General features: G+C 45.9%; 1 protein-coding gene across 1 annotated transcript in view; it reads left to right on the forward strand.

Moving 5' to 3' along the window:
* The first annotated feature begins 3,728 nt into the window (after window positions 1-3,728).
* Window positions 3,729-12,699, forward strand: part of LOC146079729 (patched domain-containing protein 3-like) — a 28,179-nt gene continuing 19,208 nt past the window's right edge. The window contains exon 1 of the mRNA XM_083186387.1: window positions 3,729-4,481. Within this exon, the coding sequence (XP_083042513.1) occupies window positions 3,729-4,481 (753 nt within the window). The remainder of the gene's footprint in view (window positions 4,482-12,699) is intronic.

Consider the following 12,699-nt stretch of genomic DNA (forward strand, 5'->3'; position numbering starts at 1 on the left):
CACACACACACATTTGTGTTCAATGTTATTTCTTATATGATGAAAATTACATGGCTTGTGGGCATACTTCCCAACTGTCCCACTTTCTGCAGGAACGTCCCTTTTTTTGCGGACATCCCTGCGTCCTTCCCAGGGCCAGCAGTGTCCCGCGGCAGGGAGGGGGGGGCTCAGTGTCTATACTCGCAAACAGAGGGTCTGGGGGCTGGGCAGCAGCTTACAGAGCTGCTAGCCATGTCCTCACAGCAGTGAGAAAGGTGTGTGGCCTCATGAAATGGTGCAATTTGTAGGCCACACCCCCTTGCCACTAGGCCATGCCCCCTAAATTTCCGGCACGCACCTTCAGCGTGCACTGATGCCCCTCCTTAACATTCACTTAACTTGGGAGGTATGCTAGTGGGTACAGCATTCCCTGTGAGGCTAAACCCCTTTATAAAACCTTAAAACTCCATACCTCCCAACTGTCACGATTTTAGAGGGACAGTCCCGATTTTCGGGTCCTGTCCCTCTGTCCCACCCGCGGCAGGCATTGTCCCGCTGCGGGGGGTGGCAGTTGGGAGACCCCCCAATCTAGTAGAATAGACGCTGTGCGCATGCGCACAGCGTCTATTCTCGTATGAAAATGAGGTCGCGGCTAATTAGCATAAGCCGCGCCCTCATTTGCATACGCCCCGCCCCCTTTTCGGGCGGTCGCGCGGCTTCGCCGCGCGAGTGTCCCGATTTCTTCAAGCCAAATGTTGGGAGGTATGAAACTCTGTATTGCTCTATGAATGCATTTAAAGTTTAACATAAGCGCTTGCATTGTTAAGGCCCCCATACACTAGGGCGACTTGTCCTTAGGACAAGTCGCCCCCGACTTCCCCCTGAGCTTCCCCGGCTGCTCCCCGGGGGAGCTTGATTAGATTGGCACTTGATGTGCCATTTTTTACATGTGATAAATCGTCTCGATTTATCACATGTAAAAAACCCGGGGAGCAGGGGGGGGGGCTACAGAGCAGGGCTGCTGGTGGGAGCAGGGGGGGCTGGGGACACTGCGGGGGACACAGGCGGCATAGAGCCAGGAGCTGTCAGTGCAAGAAAAAAAAGCCTATACAATGAATGGGCAGCCTGTGATTGGCTGAGCGCTCTCTCAGCCAATTGCTGACTGGCTGAGAGAGCGCTCAGCCAATCACAGGCCGCCCATTCATTGTATGGGCTTTTTTTTTATTCAGTACTGACAGCTCCCGGCTCCCCCTGCCCGGCTCTATGCCGCCTGTGTCCCCCGCAGCGTCCCCAGCCCCCCCTGTTCCCTCCACCGCCGCGGACGTGCAGCAGGTCCGACCACCCGATGCAGATCCGATGCGCACAGGACCGCGCATCGGATCTGAGGGGACATCAAAACTAGCCGATTTTGGTCCGATTTCGGCCAGATCCGACTGATCTGGCCGAAATCTGACCAAAATCGGCTAGTGTATGGGGGCCTTAACTTTGTACTGGATGTTTGGCCTCTATTTTAAGTTGTACTCACAGCTCCCATTTTTTTTAAAGTAAATCAGAGCATTCATGTGCACATACTGAACAGAAAGGATAAGGAACTTTTGGCCCTCCAGCTGTTGTTGAACTACACATCCCAGCATGCCCTGCTACAGTTTTGCTATTTGGCCATGTTAAAACTGTTGCAGGGCATGCTGGGATGTGTAGTTCGACAACAGCTGGAGGGCCAAAGGTTTCCCATCCCTGTTGTACAGTATAGTACAGGTGTTCAATTGCAAAGTAAAAGGAGTTTGGGTCATTGGGTTGATTTAATTTAAGTCGACATGCATTGGGTCGAACACTGATGGTCGACAGGGCTAATTTTGACAGGGTTGGAAGGTCGACGTAATCATTAGGTCAACAATGAAAAGTTGATAAACAAAAGGGTGACATGAGTTTTCATGTTTTTTGTCCCGAATGACGATATAGTCGACATGGACACCGTCAAAGTGTACTGTGTTCCCTCGCATGCTTCGGGCTTGGCATACTATTTAATTCTCCCACTGTGCTGTTTTGGATAGTAGAGTATAAAATACCCCATGTCGGCACATGTTGGATAAAAAAAAAAGTGAAAAACTCGCGTTGACCTTTCCATTGTCGACCTAATGCTTGTGCTGACCTTAGCCATATTGACCTATTTCATGTGTCGACCTACGCTCTGTCGACCTTCACTGGTTGACCCAATGCATGTCCACCTAAACAGGGTCAACCTAGTGACCGTATCTTGGTAAAAGTTCTTGGTACTCTTTACCTAGCACGGCGCCCATCGTGGTCATCGCGGGCATTGAATGCACTAAAAAATCGGGTGCGACGCGACCGACGCGATGCCCGCGATTTCCCATAGGAAACAATGTTAAATGGCCCACAGAGGCCAAATAGGCACCCTGAAGTGTGAAATGGCCCCCACAATTGTTAACGCCACCCCACGATCAACGTGAACCCGAAGCGTGGCGAGCGCAGCGGATACCTGTGAAGCCCGCGAAGGGACGCGTTTACCTGTGAAGGTATCCACGTCCCCTCGCGGGGCTCGCTCTGCTCGCCACGCTTCGGGCTCGGTGGCTCGCTGCGCTCGCCACACTATTCTATTCTCAACTCCACGCCGACATGGATAGTGGGGGTATGAAAAGGTCGTAGGACAGGTACCGCCGCCCCTCGCGGGCTCGCTTCGCTCGCCACGCTTCCGGTTCACGTTGATCGTGGGGTGGCGTTACCAATTGTGGGGGCCATTTCACACTTCAGGGTGGCTATTTGGCCTCTGTGGGCCATTTAACATTGTTTCCTATGGAAAAATCGTGTCAATTGAGGCATTGAACAGTAAAATCGGGTCAATTGCGAAATTTAACATTGTTCCCTATGGGAAATCACGGGCATCGCGTCAGTCGCGTCGCACCCCATTTTTAGTGCATTCAATGGCCGCGATGCCCGCGATTTTTTTACCTGCGATGCCCACGATCAAAATCATGGGCGCCGTGCTAGGTAAAGAGTACCAAGTTCTTTGATAAGTGTCCGATGTTAGGTTTCTTCTATCGTAAAATGTGTGAAATGATATCTGGGGTTTTTTTTGTATCTTCAAACCGGGTGAAAATTTGACCTAGATGAGGAGGGGGTGGGGCTAAAATGTCATAATTGCATAATTTTAGCCCCACCCCCTCCATGAAGATCTGGTAGTCGGGTTATTTACCATCCTGGGGGCAGGGCTTGATGACGTCGGGCTTCTCCCGGAGCGGAGACTACAAAAAGTAGGCAACCCTGACGTAACTATATAACCATATAACCTCATATTTATGCAAAATGTGCATCTTTTCCTGAAACTCCAGAAAATAAGTTCTATCAATTGTTGTATTTAGAAGTTATTTGTATGCACGCCACTCATACAGTATTTTGCTCCTAGAGGAGTCCTGCTTATCCTTTACAGATTAATCATCAATCGTCTTATCTTATGATGCTACACAGCTCATCCTCTCGGCAGGAATCCTACATGCCCACGTGCCGTGTTTATTTGCTGTGAAAAGAAAAAAAAAGTGTCATTATATAACAGCGCTCCTCTAAAGTAAAATGGTAATGTATCAAAGGTCAGAGGCAATTATTAGTTTCCTGGCCATGAACATTTCTACAACCTCATATATATTCTGGTCTACAATTTGTCATCTATACTTGGAACTAACAATTCTAACTTACTCTCCTGTCTTCCTTCTTTGTGAGATAACAGGAAATTGATCATGTCCCGGTGTAAGACAGACTGTATACAGAAACCCCTCTCTCGCTTATTCAGTGGGCTTGGTAAGCTGGTGGCAAGGTACCCATGGTGGTTCCTAATTATTCCTCTTGTTGTATCTGCTGGACTGGGAGCTGGCTTTTACTTTTTACCCCAGAGAGAAGCCAATGACATGGAAGAACAATTCACACCCCTTGGAGGTCCAGCTAAATCTGATCGAGAATTTGTCCGGGAGCATTTTCCCACCAATGACTCAGGCCAGTTTTCTGCACAGCGTCTATATACAGAAGGATCATTTGTCTCGCTCATTGCTGTCAGTGTGTCTGATAATGTCCTAAATACAGCCACATTCACAGAGCTGCTGAAGCTGGATGAGATGGTGCAGAACCTGGACATCTCCACGACACAAGCAGGAGCTGATGTGAACCTGAAGTTTCAGCAGCTGTGTGCAGAAATACAGGGACCCAGATGCCTTACTGCCAATCCACTCCTGTCTGCAGTGCAAGGTAACGCGAGTCTGATAGAGACAATGAATATAACTTACCCCATGTTCCAGAACACAACATTCCTTGGTATATACCTGGGTGGGGTGACACTGGACTCAGACAATACTGTGCAGAAAGCCCAGGCAATCAGGTTAGTGTATTTCCTGAGAGAAGACAATGAGCAGGACCACAACAACAGCCTCCAATGGATGCAGCACTTTCTCACATCCATCCCTCAGGCTATAGACACACTGCAACTCACACATATTAAGGTAGGTTACAGATACTTGCTCTCTCTCTTTAAATATATATTTTTTTTTCTAGAAAGAGACAAAAGTGGAGCGCTCCATAGTGCAAGTATTGTTTAATATTTAAAAATGGTGATATAAAATCCAATGTACAATACAGATGGGTCACGTACCACAAGCGGCGGTTTTCACACACCGCTCATGTATATCACATAGAGAGCCCCAGGCGGCACGGTTGGAGAGGTTACACTCCTTCAGGAACGAGCAACGCCCATAGGCGTGCGCAAGGGGGGTGCCGGGGGTGCACAGGCACCTCCTAATCATAGCTGAGGGCTGGGGCTTTCCAACGAGCCCAGCCCCGTGTCTCTAGCCCCCTGGGAACCGGAGATACTGCCAGGCAAAGCTGGAACGTTTTCCCTATAGGATAACATGGGACCCGCTAATTCCGACCCCCACCCAGTTCAATGGCTGCCAGTTCCCCCTTCGGCATCACTGAAGCTCGAGGTTGATTTCAGTCGAACCCAAATCGCTGGGCCTTCAATCTGATACCAGGCGGATCCATATGGATTATTTGATTATTTGATTATTGAGGTTAAACCGTGTTTTTTTTTTTTTTTTTTGTATGTGTGTGTGTGTATACTATGTGTGCGGGCGGGCATTTGCCCCTGGGCACTTGGGGTACAAGTGTCCCGTGCCCGCCACAGCCTCCTTCCCTTTTGAGCGGCTGACCAGATGCTGCCTGCCGCTGACAGGTAAAGTAGCTCCAGTGTGCGGCGTGCAGCATCCGGCCAGCGGCTCAAAAGGGAAGGAGGCTGCGGCTCCGGTGGGCATCTTATAAGAAGAGTGCACAGCGCTACCCGGAAGTGCGGATTCACGGGAGCGCTGGTGTGCAATGCGCACCCCCAGCAATGAGCATGAAACTCCCCTTGTCAACGAGCATTTAACCACCCCCTTCCCAGGGAGCATGTGACTCCTGGCAAAGAACATTTCACATCCCCCCCCCCCCCCCCCATGGCATAATCTGTAATGGCCATCACAGTCTGAGGCGTAACGTGTAATGGGCATCATGGTGTGAGGCGTAACATGTAATGGGAATTACACGTACAACGTGTAATGGGCATTATGGAATGTGGTATACTATGTAATGGCTGTGTGATGTGTAATATGCATGTAAGTATGTGTTAATTTTTGGCGCGCGCCTTCGACGTGCACAGTCCCTATTGTCCCTGTTTTAATAATATTTTTTTAAGCCCTAACATAATGTGTAATGGGCATTACGGTGTGTGGCATGTGTGATGGGCATTATTGTGCGTGACATTATGTCTAGTGTGTTTCATTATGTGTAATAATAGGAGATGATGAACACGCCCAGTAGATAGTGATGGACACGCCCCCTCCAATGGTGCACCCCCTAATAAAACGGGCTGCGCACGCCTATGGCAACGCCAAGCCACGACCCAACGCGTTTCGTCACAAGGACTTCGTCAGAGGGTTCCCCTGCCCTCTGACAAAGTCCTTGTGACGAAACGCGTTGGATCGTGGCTTGGCGTTGCTCGTTCTATCTGGGACTTGTAGTTCCTCTTGAAGAAAAAGGACTTGCGCACCAGATATTTGTGATTCATATATATATATATATATATATATATATATATATATATATATATATATATATATATATATATTCTACGGTAATTGTGCTTTATAAATGTGTTTAAAGGTGTCAATTAAATCAATGTATATATATATATATATATATATATATATATATATATATATATAATAGCTTTCAGTGGTGCATTCCTGAGAGGTAACAAACGGTAAGCAGACGTGGATGCACCAGAGGAATATTGCAGGAAAAAGTACATATTCCATAGGGCTGGTGCAAGTTTAGATGGTGCATACAATGGTGCACTGATGATACGTCTGATGGTGCACTGATAGTATGTCTGATTGATTCCACTTTATATATATATTTAATAAATTGATTTATATATTTCTAAAAACTGTAAGGACATTCTAATTTTTTCTGGGCAGGATTGCGCTTCTTAAAGTGCCAGATGCTTAGGTATCTGACACTATCTTTTGATGTCTGATGTTGCACTGATAGTATTTCTGATGGTGCACTGAAAGTATGGCTGATGGTGCTCTGATGGCATGTCTGATTGTGCACTAATCATATGTCTGATGGAGCGTCTAAAGGTACCTCTTATGGTGAACTGATGGTAATGTACATCTGATAGTGCACTGATAGTATGTCTGATGGTGCACTGATAGTATGTCTGATGGTGCACTGATAGTATGTCTGATGGTGCACTGATAGTATGTCTGATGGTGCACTGATGCTACATCTGATTGTGCCAGAGGCAGAACTCTGGGAGGCAATGGAGTCATCTGCCGCCGGGCTCCTGCTCCCAAGGGGGCACCTCTCCTCCCCTTCAAGTTTGAATCAGTCAAATGTAAGCAGTTGATATTGCTAATGAGGCTGACTTTCCCTCCTAACATCATTTTTGCAAGTGTCCCGTGACCCTACTGGAGACAGACACCTTACTCAGGGGCAGATTTATTAAGCTCGGTGAAGTGATAAACTGTCTGGTTTTTATCACCGTCCAATCAGCTCCTATGTGTCATGTTTCAAACCAAGCCTGTAACTTCACAGGTAGGAGCTGATTGGCCGGTGATAAAACCAGACAGTTTATCACTTCACCGAGCTTAATAAATCTACCCCTGAATGAGCTATTTGGGGGGGGGCACCAATACTTATCTTGCCTCCGGGCAACTGGGATGAACTTACGCCACTGGATTGTGCACTGATGATATGTCTGATTGTGCACTGATGATATGTCTGATTGTGCACTGATGATATGTCTGATGGTGGCATGGTGCACTGATGCTACGTCTGATTGTGCACTAATGGCATGTCTGATGGTGCAATGATGGTGCATCTGATGGTGTACTGATGGTTTGTCTAAAGATGCACAAAGACAATAATGATGCGCCTGATGGTGTACTGGTGGTATGCACAATTGCACATATGTATCTCAGTATTGAGAAGAAGAAGCCACAGTATTAGTATAAGACACAGCTGCAGAAAAAAGCTGTGGGCACATCTGCATATGACTCAGAATCAGGCCCTTGGGGTGGAAACACAATTAGCCGCAGAACTTATTGCAAAGCTGCAGCTTCCAGATGTAATGTCCAAAGCTGTTCAGCAAGCAGCTGGTTCTCTTGTACGTACGGCTAATGTGCGGTAACCCAAAGATTCTTCATCAAGTGTCCAAAATAATATGTTGCTGGGTAATCCCCACAGCCCGACTTACCACTGCCTTCTGTCTGTAACTTTGGAGGGTTTGCACTTACTTCTGGCAGTTGAGATATTGGAGGTTATTTTGGTTGATTCGCAAAGCTGCAAAATTCGCAGCTTTGCTATTCAACCAAACGCCACCCGCCACCCGCCGCCCGCATTACCGTCCACCCCCCCTCGCACGCAGAGTTTCCCCACACGTATGCAATAAGCGCCGCTATAATACATCTGCCCCTTTGTTAGATGGGCTGGGCCCTTGTGGATTATCCCTAGGATGGGAGGCCTGCCAACATGGAGGAGATAGCGGCAGTACTTGCAAAGTAGTCAATGGTATTGGTCAGAGGTTGCCTGGGAGAAGGAGGTAACAGTGGGACTAGTGGACTGGAATGGAATAAACTGGGGTACAGGTTGGCCAATCTGGGTGCGGGTACCTGGCTGTCTGCTCCGACCAATCACGACTCTCTGCTCCGCGTGAGGGCCGCCCTACTGTACAGTCTATCCGATTGCTGTGGTGCTCCGGGGCCTCAGGCGGGTGGGAGGATGCTCTGCTGGCTTCTCCTTTCGGCCGCTACCTCACGCCCGGCGCCCGGCAATCACCGCCAAAATCAAATGATTTCTACAGCGCTCGCATATGTAAGACACCTCTCTGGTGTCTTACATATGCGAGCGCCCTGTGAGGGAAGCGGGTAGGCAGCTGACATCCGCTGATATATCAATGTGCCATCTGCCAGTGTGTACAATCGATATCTCTGTGAACAGCGTCATTCTGTGTTGCACAGCCGATGCCCAATATATCTAAAGATATCTCTGCGCATCGTGCTATGTGTATGGGCGATCCGCCGACTGCCCATACAGCCGCGCCACGATACGTGTCATTGGTGTCTGAGGTAGTCCCACCTGAATCATTTTCTTGTTGTAACAAATAAATCCGCATCCACAAATAACCAGATGATTATCGCAGCGATGTGAAATTAGAACCCTGAACTGTAAAAACGTGCTACTACACATACCCTCTGCTGCTGTTTGTACCAATAAACTATTTTCAAGCCCTGGCATTATAGCAGACTATGCACGTGTTTGTACGCAGGTGCAATTGAAATTTTCTAAGCTATAGAACTGATAATGATAGCAAGTGACGCTGTTGCCAAGAAAAGATGATAGGTGTCCACCGGCCATAGTGAATTCATTCACAACTGTGCACACATTCGCAGCCTATACACAAAAACTAGGAACATCAGATACAGTATAAGTGTCGGCATATGGCAGAGTAGCCTAGGAGGGCCGTTCAACCAGTCCACTCAAACAGGGGTGCCACACCAGAGGGTGTACACTAGGGCGGAGTGAAGAACTGAAATTGAGAAATTTAAAATCGGCTAGTGTGGGAAAGTTGTGCCTTGACCTGAATAAGAAACGTGCAAAAGCTTTTTGATCTGAGTTAACATCTTCTGTTCTGGCAAGAGGCCTGAAGTTTCACTTTTTTGGTGAAAATAATGAAAACTGTGAAGATGCTACGATCTAGTTAAAATTATGTCATGATGTCTTTGAGTGGTTTATCAATATACTTTAGCTTAGTAAAAGAGAGTACGAGCTTGTCCTAGTGCAAAGTGACTGACTTTGGCTGGAGAAAAAATCCCTGATAAATGACCCATTTTTATGGTTTCAATTGTGAATATGGTGTTTTCTCCGGAACATGTTTTTTTTTAAATGCTCTGTAATTGATGTGATCAAGAAAAGAAACTTGGTGAAAAAAAACCCAGGGTAAATCCCTTTTGTTTGCCTTTAATAGAATAGTGCACCTATGTGTCTTCTAATGTCCAACAAACTCTTTACTGAATGCTCCAGTAAGTTCAGTAACAATGCATTACACTCTGTTCTTTAGGTGCAGGATTTAAAACACTTCTGTTTATTGTCTTTACTTGTGACAGTTTGTTTTAAACATGAATTGGTCTGAAAAACAGTTTTGCATCCCCTATGATGGGAACATGAAAGGGCTGCATTACGGCATATAGTTATGCCAAAGATAATATATATTATCAGTTAAATACGTTGAATTGTATTATGATGTAATAAACAAATACATCTAATACATCACATATTAATGTGCCTATTATTATAATCTAGTGTTTTAAGTCATCCCTTCATGAGGTTGTTCTTCAGGTGGTAATCCTGTAAAAATGCTGTCTGTATAGTGTGTTGTACTGAGCCCATAATATGCTTTATAGCCAATTCTCCATCTGACAGTTATTACATATTCAGCAGGTAAATGTGTGGATTAGGCAGGGTTGTCAAACCCTCCCAGAATTAGCGGGAGGCTCCCGAAAATCGGGTCCCCCTCCCAGGCCCCCCGGAAAGATGGGCAACCCTCCCGGATACCGGCGGATCCTCTTCCCCCCACATGTCCCCGGTGGCAAAAGCTTTAAATTGCCGTGATTCGCTTTTTTCGGCAGCAGGGGCGGGGATAAATTTGCAAATTGCGCATATTTAGCCCCACCCCCTCATCAGAGACCCGCATATTGCAGGATTTGCATTACTGGGGGCAGGGACTGATGATGTCTCCATCAGGCCCCGCCCCCAGAAGTGATGCTGCCAGTCTACAACCCTGGGATTAGGTTATAAATAATTAGACATGTATGAGTATTGTAAATGCTCTTTCCACTGTAAAAAACAACATGAGCATGGGAAAATGCACAGGTGAGGAGGGTCCAGTTGCCACTATTTTATTCTCCCACCACGCCCGAATTGTGTCAAAATTCACATTATGCCACACAGATTAAGGCAAAATTAACATTTCGCCACATGCATTGAGCCCAAATGCACACTATACCAAACGGATTGAGCCGAAATTCACAATATGCTTCACAAACAGGGACATTGCGCGCCAAAGACGCGCATTAAATTTACACCATAATGCCCATTACATGTTAAGCCACACACCATAAATACCATTATGTATTATGCCAAATACCATAATGCCTATTAAAAATGATGCTACATAAGTGCTGCTTACATACATGCTCATTGCCAGGGGTTCCATGCTCATTGCCATGTGGGATTACATGCTCTTTGCTAAGGGGAAATACATGCTCGTCTTACCTGGGGGACAGCCGTTGCCGGGTTGTATTCAGATCATTGTAAGTCCCGGCTATTTGAAATAATACCCCTTTCACACCAGAAAATGCAGGGATTTACCCGAAAATATGGTCACATGATCATGCAGGGACATTCCCAGGCTGGCCCATTCTACACCAGCCTAGTCCCTCAGGCCTGGTGGCCCATTTATATCCCTTTTAATATTGCTAAACTGAATTGTACCCAGGATCGCGATCCCGGATATGACCCTGCTCCTACCAGGGTCTGGTGTTTTCAACGGGTAGATCGCGATCGACTTTCTAGCCAGGTCTGTGCTAGAAGTACTGTAACAGGTTGTTGGTTTGTATTGTTTGGTTTTTTATCTTTAAAGTGATATCCTTAATCTACACACTACTGCACCTTGGTCCCCGATAAAGTGCTATTTAAATAAACTCATTTAACTTCCGCTAATCGCTGGCAACTATCTCTGTTGATCCTGCAAGGGTTCATTGCAGTTGATACTGATGCCTGCTGAATGTCGTCACTGTAATACTATAGCTCAGACCTAATTGGAGGAGATTAGAACATAACAACAGAGGCATTGGGAAACTCATGACTGAACATACTGATAAATATCTGTCTGGTGGAAACAAAAACCTGGTAATGTATGGGAGAAAACACTGGAAAAGAGACAATAGTCATACAAACTGACACATTGGTTAAAGCCATTGATAAAACAAAATTATCCGAACAATCATTTTTATCCATTTTCATGCGTTTGGGAGACAATGCTTGATTCTCATATGCTCCCATATATTACCAGAGTTTGTTCCCACCAGACAGATTAGTCAGGTAAATCTATAGGTGTGTACCCAGCTTTAGATGTGAGACGGGCAAGTCCAAATTGAAATATAAATTGCAGTGAATTGTAATAGTATTAAGAAGCATTTGTGGGCTTCATGCAAAAGTAGCCCGTATTTAATTGCATGCAAAATAATATATTTGCACCATGGTTTGTTCCAGGTGCAAACAATCGTTTTTATCCATTTTCCAGCATTTAGGGGGAAAATGGTGGATTGTCATTTGCTACCACACATTGCCAGATTTTTGTTGCCACCAGACAGAATGGACAGATAAATCTTTGCGTGTGTACCCAGATTTATACTCTGCAGTATAGGGAGTTTCGTAAGTGTGTTCCAGTCGCCCGTAGCCGTAGGAAAGATAAATGTTGGTGCCCCGTCCGAAAGATATATATATATATATATATCTATATATATATATATATAGATATATATATATATATATATAGATATATATATATATATATATAGATAGATACAGAAGTACCAACACACTCGCCATTCCTAAGAATGGGGTGCAAACAGCACCCACTTCCCAGGATGGGGTGCATTGGCCTGTGACCACACACTCTAGTAAATACAAACACAGGGGGCCCAGCACTCACTACAACAAACTAACTTGGGTCCCTTGGCGATGGGCTGCTAGTTTAAATGCATTGATCAATTCATGAACTAAAACCCCATTATTTATTTAATTGATTATTTGAATGTTAAGGTGAGTTAGTTTGTTGTAGTGACTGCTGGGCCCCCTGTGTTTGTATATATATATATTCGATCCCCAGACAGCCAACCCTAGCATCAGAACCTTTTCCCGCATGGTAGAACATGAGATGACAGTAAATCAGAACACCTATAAATATGACAACCTTTCTGTAGTGCAAAGACAAGCACTAAATGATCTTATGAAAAAGGATCATCTCGTGTTCCGCCAGGCGGATAAGGGTGGGGCAATTGTGGTGCAGGATTGGGGAGCCTATGATGCGGAGATACAGCGTCAACTGTCTGACCACAA

This window comes from Crinia signifera, chromosome 5 (genome assembly GCF_055691185.1).
Source record: "Crinia signifera chromosome 5, ASM5569118v1, whole genome shotgun sequence".
Classification (NCBI taxonomy): Eukaryota; Metazoa; Chordata; class Amphibia; order Anura; family Myobatrachidae; genus Crinia; species Crinia signifera.